Source organism: Cydia fagiglandana, chromosome 10, assembly GCF_963556715.1.
Source record: "Cydia fagiglandana chromosome 10, ilCydFagi1.1, whole genome shotgun sequence".
Lineage (NCBI taxonomy): Eukaryota > Metazoa > Arthropoda > Insecta > Lepidoptera > Tortricidae > Cydia > Cydia fagiglandana.
The window spans coordinates 13,181,975-13,195,853 of NC_085941.1; the positions used below are offsets into that span (position 1 = coordinate 13,181,975).

At 39.6% G+C, this 13,879-nt stretch overlaps 2 protein-coding genes across 5 annotated transcripts in view; one reads left to right on the top strand and one right to left on the bottom strand.

The window, feature by feature from the left end:
* Positions 1-2,963, top strand: part of LOC134667972 (DNA mismatch repair protein Msh2) — a 46,358-nt gene extending 43,395 nt beyond the window's left edge. The window contains exons 15-16 of the mRNA XM_063525411.1: positions 772-997; positions 2,697-2,963. Coding sequence (XP_063381481.1) covers positions 772-997; positions 2,697-2,927 — 457 coding nt within the window. The 3' untranslated portion in view covers positions 2,928-2,963. The remainder of the gene's footprint in view (positions 1-771; positions 998-2,696) is intronic.
* A 1,200-nt stretch (positions 2,964-4,163) lies between these two features.
* On the bottom strand, positions 4,164-13,661 carry LOC134667916 (baculoviral IAP repeat-containing protein 3-like). 4 transcript variants are annotated; one of them, XM_063525334.1, is made up of 3 exons: positions 13,625-13,661; positions 12,730-12,920; positions 4,164-6,688 (listed from the first exon to the last, which is right to left on the bottom strand). In XM_063525334.1, exons 2-3 carry the CDS (start codon positions 12,839-12,841, stop codon positions 5,619-5,621), a joined length of 1,182 nt encoding a protein of 393 aa, XP_063381404.1. In that variant the 5' UTR covers positions 12,842-12,920; positions 13,625-13,661; the 3' UTR covers positions 4,164-5,618. The 4 variants fall into 4 exon arrangements, with proteins under 4 accessions (XP_063381404.1, XP_063381403.1, XP_063381406.1 ...); XM_063525333.1 differs by having other exon boundaries at positions 12,724-12,920; XM_063525336.1 differs by lacking the exons at positions 12,730-12,920; positions 13,625-13,661 and adding an exon at positions 12,147-12,306.
* Between the last annotated feature and the right edge of the window lie 218 nt (positions 13,662-13,879).

Here is a 13,879-nt window from a genome sequence, read left to right on the forward strand (position 1 = left end):
TACTTACTTGTACTTACTGAAAAGTAACAATATAGTATATTCTGGCCGAAACCAACGAATCCGTTTCATGAATTTCTAGCTCAGCTTCTTATTTGTTTTGACAGTGGTTTTCCTTCCTTAAAATTTGCTTTGCCAATAATTGGCATGACATAATTAGTTAATAGTATTTAGTTATTGACACGGTATTCAAAATATTGCCGCTACTGCAAATTTTATAAATTCATAATTGCTGTCATACTCACCAATAATTATATTATTGGAAATAAAACTATCATATCAGATCATATCAGATAAGACAAATACGTTATTCAAATTAAATTAAAATCAAATATCATTTATTTTCAGGCAATTAAGATATATATTTACCTAACGAAGTTGAAAAAGCAAAAAACAACTTTTAAATCTTTCTTAACCTCGTAAGTGTTGAAATGATAAGGCGAAGTTCTAGAATAATCTTATTTTGTTAATGGTTTTACAATGGTACATTAGACCTTTATCTAATTCCGTCGGATATCCGTTACATGATTGGATGACCTTCGCTCGATAAATAATCCCAACATATTTTATACTTTAAAATTCAAATCCAATGTGAAACATACTATTGCTTATATTGTAAGACCAATTTTCTTCATGAACCTAGTGTTTTAATCTCCAGCGGATATTATTCCGTGTCTGTAATTTTAGGGTACTTACCCAAAATAACTAATCTAAGCAACACAGTGTTGTTTGAATCCAAAATAAACTGTTATCAATTTATCATTATCTTTCCAGGGAGCTAGCAACGAAATGTAAATGCTTCTGCCTCTTCGCGACCCACTACCACGAGCTAACCCGGTTGCCAAGCTTGCATCCCAACGTAATTGTGAACTCGCACGCCGAGGCGTCCGTTGTGGACCAACAGTTGCTGTTACTTCACAAGATTGCTCCGGGGCCGGCCACACACTCCTTAGGGCTTCATGTGGCTAAGTTAGCCGATCTACCGGATTCTATCATAGAGGTAAACCTTGTAACTACATATCTCACCGTCAGTGTATACAGCGTTATTGTAAACTCGCACACCGTGGCGTCAGTCCTTCGCAATTGTTACCTCACAAGATCGCTCCTTGCGTAGCCGGGGCCCCGCACTTCATGTGGCTAAATTTGGTAGCTGATTTACCATACTCTGTCATAGAATTAAGGCTAGGTAAAGATCATACTTCTATAGTTCCGAAACGACCCGGTAGAAAGAGTCCTTATTGTATAGAGTGCACTGAAGTCGCTTTTCATATAACTCATAACTTGCTATGTCGCTGTCGTTGGTCCTATAGAAGACATTTATTTTATAGTTCTTTTATGTTGTGTCCTGTACGACGAAGGTGAAATAAAAGAATATTCACTCTTTCTCTAAATCACTCATATCAAATCACATCATACAGTCAGCAACAGAAGTTGCTAAGCGGGCGAGGTGTTCAAAATTACCTTGACACCATCTTATTCTATTATGTAACAATAAAGTCGCGTCAAGATCATTTTGAACACCTGGCCCGCTTAGCAACTTCTGCTGACTGTACTAGCATAATTATCCTCTTGACAATTCGTCATGGCGTTCAAAAGCTTAATTATAAGGAAAATATTGACCTAATCATTACTAATCACAAATGTGTAATAATGGAAACCCATATTGCTAATGATAGGTACATACTAGTCACATACTCGTAAACGTCACCTACTTAGCTCACTGATAAGGGCGATAACAGTACAAAGCTGTTTCATTGTCCCTCTAGCATTTCATATCGTTGTTACCTATTTGGAACGCCAGGTACTAATACAATCGTCAATTTATTTGACCAGTCATAACCCGTATTGCGACGATATAAGGACTTCTTATAGTCAACTGAGTCGCTTTGAGTACCTGCTTTAGCCCAAGACAATGCTGATTGTTTGTAGACTTCTTTAGACTCGCCTATTATTTCACGATGAGGATTAAAATGAGCCACTGGCCGTTTTGAATATCGTGAAAGATGTCGAATGCTAGACGGCCTCTCACAAGGATATTTGCAATGAGTGCTTATTTCAATTGTGACCAGATCCACAATCACCTTATTGGCTGCTTTCCGTCGATTCGTCTTCCGTTACGTGGTCACCACTGTTCCGATAATGGAGACTAAAGGATCGGAACTATTCGGAACTCTATAATAAAATAACTCGAACTCGTTGCGTTTAGACCTCGTAGCAGGCGTGTCTCACTCCGCGATTTCGTCGCTTCGCTACAGGTAGCTAAAAGTACATCCGTTCGGCCCCAATTTTGGGGAAAGCCATAAGCCGCGCGTGGCGCTGTCGCCACCTAGCGGCCATATCTGTGCAGATCGTAACAGACGCGTTTTGTTAGAGAGTGAGTCTTCTGTACTTAGTACTAATATTTATTCTGTGCTCGTAGGCTTGTTAGAATTACTTTAAGGACTAAATTCGTAGATGATTTTCTAAAAAACAGAAATACAGTCGGCATTAGATAATTATATCGGAGTGGCCAGGGTGTTCACAAATATCTGAACAAAGCCTCTATTAGCAAGAATTTAAGACGTTAAAGTGCATGTTCAGATATTTTTGAGCACCTTGGCCGCTCCTATATCTGATGGCGGTGAATATAACCTTGTATCAAAACTATTTTTCAGTATGGCAACTGTCTGATTGTAAGTTATGTTTAACAATTTTTTCAGTATGCTGAAACTAAGCAAGCGGAACTGGAGACCAACTTATTCGAGGCAGCCAACATAGAGGACCAGGAATCAGAGGCCGGACAGGCCCTGATACTGGACTTCTTGCGCAAGTGCAAACACCTTGAAGCCTCCAACCCGTCCAATGAAGTCTTGGTCAAAGAAATAGGAGCTTTGAAGAAAGACTTGCTCAAGCAGGATAATAAATATATACGAGCGCTTATGACGAACTGATGTCATTTGATTTGTTTTGAATAAAGTTTTTGATAAAAAAAATGTTTTTTCTTAAGATCCAAAGGCGGCCAGCGCGATCAACGGGAAGGGAGTTGTTTTACTTCAAAAGCCAAATGCACGTGTTTCTAAAATAAGAAAGAATTTCGTACATTGACTCGTGTGTTCCTATCTCTATCGCACGAGCATAAATTATATCGCTGTCCCGCTCGCACAGTGGCATCGACCTCTTGCATCAGTTGCATTATATCATCAATATTATCATAGCGGGACAGCAATACAATTGATGTGCGTGCGTTAGAGATAGGAACATGCGGGTCAATGTACGAAATTCTTCGTCATTTGAGTTTCTTCCTTACTTTAGCGCAGCGGTCGGCAACCTTTTAGCAGCCAAGGGCCACATAGTAGTTAACGAAGTTCACGCGGGCCGCACTTTGTTAATATTTATGACTTTATCAAACATTGTCGTTTGTCAATATTACATACAAAATAGCCAGGTAGGCTCGCGGGCCGCAAGTCAGAGGTTCGCGGGCCGCATGTGGCCCGCGGGCTGCTGGTTGCCGACCGCTGCTTTAGCGAAACAAACTACTGCCTTTTACTGCAATTCTCAACTTAGGATTGGAACACGGATTGGATTGCATTCCAACTAAAACTTAAATTGAAATTTAACTACTTCGCAAATTATTAGCAGGTGGAATGCAGTCAGAGTGTGTCTGCCTTTAAGTCTGTCCCAGTGGCACGCTTTAGGAACCCAGGGTCAGATTGACCACTTAACCCTTCGTAATGTAGCACTGATCAGAGCTTAGACATACTTAATCCCAAGAATTTGCCTAGCACTAGTTAACTATATATAATAACTATCCTGGGCATTTTCCGCAAATCGACAACCATTGTGCCTATTTTGCGTGAAAACGAGGTTGCACTACTCTAGCCACCCCAGCTCGTCCATGAAACCTAGCAGTGTCTTCAGGTTGCTAACTGCCTCCTTCAGTGTGCACGGAGTCCCTAGGTATTGGTTCCTGTATGCTTCTACCTGTTTACAGTGTAGGAGGAAATGTTTTGCTGTTTCTTCTTCCATGCACGCTCTGCACATGGGGCTATCTGTTTTTCCCATATTATGTAGGTGTTCGTTTAGTGTGTTATGTTATGTAGCACTAGTATTTATGAACGTATCATTCACCTTACTTTCAAAACCTGAGGGAAAAAACTATATCCAAGGTAAATCAACAGAAACAACAATTTGATAGAACAATTTTTATTAACATTAACATACGTAATTAAGACGAAAAAAACTCTTACCTGTTCTAATGGTTGAGACCAGTGCTCAATAATTTAATCTTTTCAGTGCTCTTCTATTGACTAATGTCCAGTTGCAAATAGGTACATTTTTAGCTTTAAGTCGTACGCTGTACATACATTTTTATTTTGTCATAAAATAACCAGCAATGTACTTATGTAGAACATTATATCTAACATACGTATTTACAACTGGATTTCAATTTGAAATTAATAATTATACATTATTGAGATTTTAAATTCAAATGTAAGTTATGGTATAATCTGATGCTGATTAGATTATTCAGGTATTGTGTTAAACTACCTTTGTTAATTGGATGAAATACCTAAAATTCAATATTTATATGACGGAACACTTTGAAACGCGAAACTTTGAAAGCTGCATTCATCTCTCTGGATTATGTAGAGGAATCAACATTACGTATTGCGCGTTTCAAATTGGTCCCTCAGATTCCTATTTAATAAAACAATGTCGATTTATCATTGAAAAGAAATTATTCAATATAATATGTTTAGTTATTTGCTTATCATTATGTCTACCTAATACTCTGTTTTGACATAAATTAGTAAATTATTGTCAAAATAGAAGCATATTTACAGGAACAATAATAGGTTAACTATTTTTCATTAAACAATAGTCTTAATAAGCGTTTCCGACTGAAAATATTAGGGGTATCTATAATCGAGTACTTATATAAAAGATTTACAAATAATAAATCACGGTCTCAAATTAATCATACATAAAAAAATCACTTAAATGCAATAAATGAAGTCACTTTTTAACATAATTATATTTGATGACCACCAGTTACTGGTTTGTTATTAGACCCTAATTAGATTTGCTAATCTTACTTCACAGGGCCCGGTGGCAATTTCAAGAGACTAGTCGGTGTAACATATTATTTGACAGTCCAAACTTTCACATCAGAAAGGTACGCGACATCATTTATAGCATATAGAATTTCATTTCAACTGGTGGGACAAAATGATAAGCTAAAATTGTTATTTACATTGGAATTTACATGTCAAAATTTTTTACAATAAATAATTTAAAATCATTCAACATTTACAATTCGCCAGCGGTTCGTCGTCGGACCGGAGACGTTCGTCCTTCCGCCGTCGATTTAAATTAAAAATCACAGCACATCGCGTAGACTCTTAGGACGGGTCGCACCAAACCTTATAACTTTACACAATTCTTTAGAATTTGCACGAACGAAAACTTTGATGAGATAACAACTGCCACCCCAATTTTTGAAGTCGATAAGTTAGATGGATCGATCGATTGGCGTGGTGCAACTCGTCCTCAGAATGCATGGAAGCTAGGCCCGCGGCGCGGTTCAGGACGCCGCTACGACAGGTGGCGGTTGACTAGATCCGAGCCTCGCGGGGCTCCACTCACGAGTAGTACAGGCGCACGGCGCTCGTGAACGTCCGCCGGCACATGGGGCACTTGTCCGTGGCCAGCGCGCACTTGGCGCACGCCACCACGTGCCCGCACGGCACGAAGCACACGTTGCGCTCGTTCTCGTAACAGATTTTACACAGTTTTGAGTCTTCCACTTCCGATTTTTCGTCTTCGCTTTTCGTAGGGGCGACCGGCTCCGGTTTGGGCGCGGGTATCGTTTCGGGGACGACGCACGCCTCCGATATAACTTTTTGAACGTAATCTCGGCCTTTGACGAGTTGGACGTACGCGCACCGGTCGAACCACCGCGCGTGCTGCTCCCACGGGACGTCGTCCTCCTCCCAGTCCTTGAGGCCGCCGTCGCAGTAGAAACACTTGGTCTTATCGCTCTGGCCGGTGTAGTAGAAGCCGGCCTCGGCGAGCTCCTCGGGCTTCTGTTTCATACTCTTGGGCCAGTCCTTGAAAGTGCGCAGACGGGCGGCCTCGGTGTTGTAGCGCGGGTGCACGGGGCCCGGCATGCACACGCTGGCGCCGGCGGGCGGCGCGCGCACGCCGCACTCGTCCTGGCCGGTGCCGTCGGTGGCCAGCGGGCTGGCGGGCAGCGCGCCGGCCGCCGCCTGCTTGCGCAGGAACGGGCACTGCGGCGCCCACTTCTGGTGGTCTCGAGCGGGGTCGTCGCCCTCCACCCACCGCATGATTTCGACTTTACAGAACGCGCATCGGACCTCGTCGCTGCGGCCGAGGTAGTAGAATCCGTTGCTGGCGAGAGTTTGGGGGCTTATGAAAGTGAGGGGCCAGGTGTCGAAGGTTTTGAGTCGGTTCTCCTCGCGGTGCATGTCGGCGGCGAGCACGTGGTTGTTGTCGGGCTTGTCGACGGCGAGGGGGAGGTTGGGCAGCGTGGGCGAGGTGGGCGACGAGCTGAGCGAGCTGCCGCGCGAGCCGCCGGGCTCGTACGCGGAGCATGGCGTGGGCAGCGTCAGCACCGGTTCCACCAGAGGTCGCGTCTTCGCGGTCGCGGGCGCGTTTTTGAACAACGCAGTGCCCGGCGCTACTGATGACACTGGAAATAAAAGAAAACAACATTTTAAATGCCTGTTTATACTACATATAATATGTATTTACAAAAAGTTCATTCACTGGAACATTGGAAAATCATTTCCAATGTGAATTAGTAGGTACCTAATTTGATATTAAAGTGGTAAACATTTTTCCATAACCTAAATTATCTAACTTAGCAACGTCAATCCATCCTCACCAAACCAAACTTAATACTTTCAACATAAAGCCATATTTTCATATTTTTTGTCAAATTTTTTACATTACTTTTTTTGCATTTGCTTTCATATTTCGCGTTCATTTTAGACACTGGTCCTAAGACTTGAACGTGATACTGTCTCATGTTATGTGATACTAGCATAAAAGGCACCAAACCAGCTGTCTATGTGTGCAGAATAGAAACTAGCCCGTGCTCGCGTCCAGAAACAGTTCTCGCAACAAGTTCTCGCTGCGTCACCGGCATTCCGCGGCGCAGCCTCCCCCCGAGTGCACTCAGTGCGCATGCACTCAACGCACGCAATCAATTTTTCTTTACCCTCCGTACTCATGGACTCAGAAAACTAAACTACTCTGTTTACATTGTCTGCTAACATAAATAGTTTATTTTATTTATTACTTTATAGTATATACAGTTATGATAGGTACTTGACGAAACTTGAATTCGAGTTTCGTCAAATCGGGTCCGAGTTTAAGTAGCGATATTTCTTACAGATTGAATGACTTGTATTTTTACACTACTGCCAAAAAAACGAGTGTATTCTATTTAGGTTTCGTGCTTGTAAATATGTAGACTGACGTAGATACCTTCAACTCATTGATAAACTGTATACCTACCTACTAATGTTGTCTACGATTAAGTAGCGGATCTTAAACCTGTATTTAATATAATTCAGTGACAAATACAGTTAGGAATTCCACAGTAATTGTATGGAAATGGTAAAGTACCTATCACTAAGTACAACGCGACGCTACCTTGCAAAATTCCAATGACGCAGGATAAACCCCATATAAATATGTTTATTCGTAAATACCTACATTTGCACAGTGGTTCATTTGCGCAGTGTTTCTCGTCAAAAATTAACAAACCTACAGCTGTATCCAAGTACCAAATTATGGTGGATCGATAAGCTTATCAACAACAAAAACGAGATAAGTGCGTAGTGTTCGTTATTTTAGCAATTAAAATGTAAATTTTAATGAACATATTATCAAAAAAATGTTAATGATGTTTCATTTGACAGCATTGTTTACAATCAGCATTTGAATGCTACGTATTGATTGATGAAAATGTTTTGCTGTGTTGGACAAATATGAAACCATGCTGTTCTATATTAGAATTACTAGTTGCGTAAAACGCATTTTCATACTAAAAAAAAAAAATAGCTATTACATATTTATAACGAAAAACGTAGTAACAAATGCGTAGCGTACAACCAAGTAGTACGCAAGAAAATAATGGCCGAAAAAAATCAATACAGGATATATTTACCATTTCTGTGCTTGGAGTCAACTAACATAGGCATTTTGGTGAAAACAATGTACTTGTAACTTTAATCACGTAACACTCAAATAATACATTGCCTTAAATTGCTTCACAATTTGGAAAAAATAAACTTTTTTACTTTCAGCGTGCGGTAATGGCGTACGACGGGAATCAAGCATCGTTGGCTACTCGCTTTGTGCCTGGTAGGGCGATATGGTGCTGCAATGACCCCCTCTGCGCATGCGTACAAATTTAAAGAGGGTTCCATTTCGCCTACGAGGGGTGCACAGCTGTGCGGGCTACTATAATTATAAGTATTTATTGTTACACTTCCAAACATGACATTTGGCAAATGTGAACTATGTATGTTATGTTGTTCGTAGTAGACGCATCGCAAAGTTATTCATCATTTTACTCAAAGTATCTTAGTAGCCCATGGGAAATCAAACCGACATACTGATAGTGAAACAATCGGACAAACACATTTGGACAGTAAAATGTACATTTAGCTAATAATGCCTGGGCGACAGTTTATGACGAGGAATGCCTTGATAAACGAACGAACTGGTATTCATTGTACGCCGGCTACGTCTATAGCGACTATACGATAAGTGTGAGCGTGAAGGGACGCTCTGTGGGAGAGTTGTAAAGTTCTCAATCAGGCTGGCGTCTGGAGCGACGTTGCCGTGCCGCACACAGGCGACCGGGTTTCATTCATATTTGAGACGCGACGTTGCCGTCTCCGGCGGAAACCGCGTAAAAAAGGGCCTGAGGAATGTGGCGGTACTGCTGAGCGGCTCTAATGCCGAATAAAAAGTGGCAGGAATGCGGACAGTACTTAAGTACAAGTACTTACGTGGGTAGAAAATTTGGGTTCACGTATTGTAATGCCCAAACTTGGATTCAAATTATGGTTTATATGTGGAATAATTAACAAAAATAAAGTAATTTGCATGAAATTTGTAATTTTAAACTGAGTTAGTAGACTGGGGGTGTTTGCAAATTTTCGTATTTCAACTACCCACATTGCGAAGTGCAAAATGGGCATTGTCTTAAAAAAATTGCATTCGTCCAATTTACTTGCACTGAGAGCGAATGAAATTCAGCATTGTGGCTATAAGAGAGCGGCGAGAGGCGGCGCCCTGAGAGTAAGCAGCGTGGGGACGGGGACGGGGCCGCGTTCTCATGACTTTGGGTGGTCGGCGCTCGGCTTTCGAATTCCATTCCCTCGCCTGTAGCGCCTACGCACGCAGTCTAGGTATTATATATAGGTACTATTACATTACTATGAGGATTATAAAATAATGTAGGAACGCTGTATGTAAGAAAGAAAAGGTTACTTAGATGTCTCATTATTTTAACTGCCCGCCATTGATAGATTCAAAATAAAGAAAATAATTCCAGCATTAGTAAACTCTTACATTCATAATCAATCACCTAGGTATAGAGTAAACAACAATGCCGGGTGTTCAAACAAAGAATGGCCGAGCTATGAAGTTATTTCTGGTTCAACTGAAAAACTCATGAATGAATTTTTACAGTGCCGGTTTCGTTTACGCATCATAAAAGATGAAAAAATAAATGAAAGGATAGAAGCGGAAATAGTGTCAGCTGAAGTGAACATCCGCCAGATGGTGCATATGCAAGGCGCGTTTATACCAAGAGGGCCGTCGTAATAAAACAAACTGAATGAAAACCCAACTAAACCTTAGTAAGACAAGCTATCTTCGAGTTCATCAAACAAAGGGAAGATTTCATTATAAAAGGAACGACTCGCTCGTGAAATGAGATATGAGCGCGTGTGCAAATTTTAATGAGCAAAATGGGATTCTCAGTTGTTTCGTATAATCTCGCGTTCAGAAGAGGGCCCTATAATGAAAGCCGCCAGCGCCGACCAGACAGCAGACCGCTCGTATATTGTAAGTACTCGGGATCAGCCGCGAGGTAACTACATTCCACGGCGGAGTTAACTAAAGGCCGCTCCCACCGACAAAAAAAGCGCTGCGAGTTATTTGATAACAGAATTAATTTAATAATAATGTAGAGGTACCTATGCTAAGATAGTAATAAACGCAATCGATTTTGATAATTATAATTAAATCTTATTAGGTGTCTATAATTGTTTTGTCCGCGTATTTGATACCTGAGAACCACTGTGCTTTGCAAATATGTCATCAAATTCAAATATCATTGCATGTTTGTGACTATGCAAATTAACAGCTATTTAGGTACCTGATATATAAATGACTTGTTTGACTGCTGAATAACGTAGGTAGGTACCTAAACTTTATTATGTTTTCTATATAATGATCAATATAACATAGTCATAGGTACATAAAATGTAAAAGCAGTTGACTGAAAGCACCCTATGAACTGAACCTGTAGGGACAAAATAGGGCAAAATTTAAAGTCTTCAGGCAAAGTTTAATCTCTCGTTTTTAACAACCACCTAGATCTAGATATATTATTTGTAATTATGTTTCTGGCCACAGGTATTTGCTCGTACACATGTACCCGCATTTCCTGTGTTGTGTTGTGAGAATGATAGAGGATAAGCCTACCTTGAAATGTCTTTTATTTTCATTGTTTACCAATCACAATGGTCTTATTGTTTCTACGGCAATCTAGTTTGTTTATTTACTAGTCCACCAGACAATGTAGTGTTATCAAGCACTAACAGAGGGCGCTACTAGTGATGTTCCTACCATTATCAGCTACAAATGGAATAATACTAAAAATTATGTAAAGGAAATAACGGACAAGTAACTATTATGCTCTAACTTTATGTATGTATGTAGCCTTTCAGAGCAGAATTCGAGGAAGGAAGGAAGTCACTATATTTATCCTGTTGTGTAGCAGAATTAATGTAAGTATCCTTGTCCCTGTTACCATGGATATGTTACATGTATCTCAATGTATTGAATAGACAGAATGTTTTTGTAAGCCAGTTCGATGTAAGTAGGTACTTGCCAAATTGGTGAGGTCATGCACCAATCCAACAGCTAGAGGCCCCTCTTGGGTTTGCCTCACAGCCAAGGCCAATACCAAAAAATGACTATAGGCATTATACATAGAGTAATGACGGTGTTTATTTTTTTGTGTTGGTTTTTGCTTTAATTATGGTAGTGTTAAAAAATATAAATGTTTTAAAATAAAAGCAAGTCTTATAAAATGGGTTTATGTTGCCAAAGAACACTTTAAAGATTACACTGATAGGGACATATTCAACACTCAGTGATAAAATTACAGATAATAGAATGTATCTATATATTTCTTAGAATTATTGATAGCATTATTTTATACACTCCGGCATAGATTGTTCCAAGACTATTACTAATTTTCTTGTTACAGTAAAATTCCTAGTACCTAGGTAATAGGAAGTCTCTACCTTATTGTCATATTGTGAAAAGTTTTTAAGGAAATAAATATATTTTTGATATTTTGATTTAAATAAATACTGATTAATTCCTATAAGTAGATGTAGCAATGCAAATTGAATTTACATTTGAAAGCAAGTGATGTCATGGCCTTTTCAATTTCCCCCGTGGCAGACATCATTCAGTTGCGAGATAACAGCTGCTTGGAGACCTATGTCACATGTTCCAATACTGAATAACTATTTATAGGTACTTATACCTTTTACTAATTTCTGTTCCGTGACTTTTGTTGAAAATAGCTTCATTTGCCTATACTTTCTACTCGTGTTGATGAAGAAGCTTCCAATATCCCAAACTAAAAATAAGCCCAGGGAATGAGAGCAACGTTACTATTTGGGGTAGACGTACAAATAAAATCATCCAAAGGTAAGGTTAAACGTCCGACATAATATGCTGAATAATGTCCAACATTGCTCGCTGACGTAGCGTACAAATATTCCGTAATAAAGAAGCATAATGCTTGTACATAAGAAATTCGACGTTGCCTTCGTTTCGTTCCGCACATATGGAAAGGTTATGTAAGTAAAAAACATTTTATTCACCTCTCACGGCTTCCATATTAGAAATTCCAATTAAACTTAGAATCCACTGAACTGCATCTATCCTAGACACTAGCAAAATTTTGCTGTCCTCAGTCCACACACACACTTCACACCGAAAACAATAACACACACTTCTTACACGAGCGCGAAACTCATCGCAACTGAGTTTGGTTTGGTTGGGTTGGTTTGGTTTGACGTCCGAGCAAGAGGAATGACGTTGTGACGTTGGTTAGGTTGGTTGGTGTGTTGTGAGTTCACTTCGTTCGCAAGCGCCACGATAGCACTACATCGCACTCGCTCGCACTCGCCGCCTTTAGTGCTGACGCTGTTCTACTTCGACAGTATTTATCGCACGATTGCAGGCAGCGATAACTTTTTTCGGCGTTTATTACCAAATACATAAAGGCGAAATTGGCATTTTCAAGTTTAAATCGTTATAGCAACAAATTTAATTTCTTATCTATTAGTTCATTTAATGAACTAATACTAATTATCTAGGTATTATGAATATTTTTAAGATTAGTGTTGTTTAATAATTACGACAAAAATATTATTTAAGACTTGGTAATAAACTCACCAGCACCAGAGGAAAATTTTGCGTCCTTATTGCTGGCAGCCACAGAGTCGGAGGAGGCGGCGACAGCGGCTGCACCTCCTGAATCTTTTGGGCATTTTGGGGATGTTTTTTCTGCCATACTTTTACATCCTACATCAACAAATTTTTTGCAATTTTTGGCTTATTTTTGTTTTCATATCCATTTTAACGGCATTGTTCTGAAAAGTTTAAGACATTTTTTTTCTTATTAATACCTAAACTATGTACATATTTACAAGTACTTACACTACTTGAATTTCAAGCGCTCGATTTTGTGTTGCATAGGCATTTAAATTCTACTAGGTACCCAATAGAATTGAAAACGAGTAGGTTCCCAATTTCTATTGCTAGTATCTAGTATTTGAAAAATATCAATTCGCTGTTTTTCACAGATTTTTGAGTGACGAAATCGACCGCTCGAAATTCAAAAATCGGCCCTAACGTTAAATATATAAAGAAAAATCGCTGAACAGGCACGTGTTGTGTAAATTAGTATGAAACCTAATGGTAATGAAACCTACAGAATTTGACATTATTATGACATTATTTTTTTACTTTTAAAATTTCGTAAATGGACTTTGATAACATCCCTTACGTCCCATCCATCACTTCCCTTTAATCATGAAGGTAGAAAACATATTATTAGGGAACATTTCATGGTTAGATTATCAGATAAAACGTTACGCCACACTGATTAGTAAATACCTACTTTAGTTTAGTTAGTATTTTTTAATATATAAACGCAACATAAGTACCTTTACCAAGTCATACAAAACAACACTCCTATCAAAATGGAAATTCAATCCAAGAGCGCGGCGATCACTTGATCAGCTGATAATGCTGATATGAATAAATGGAAGCATAGACAAGATTTATATTTTACCTGCAGCACGTTGGTGCAGCCACTAGATGCTGGCGCCGACTGAAATGATTCTATTGGCTTAACCAGCGCTTGACATAGGTACCTATGTCAAGTACGTTTTAAGATAACTACCTAATTCACGTGTATCATGGACTGGTCACCATGTTGTGGGTGTGACGTGACGCGATCGTCTCTTACACAATAATAAATGCAAGGATAAATGACGTAGTTGATCATAGTGATGCTGTTTGGATCAGATTAGGTGAGTTGAGGTAA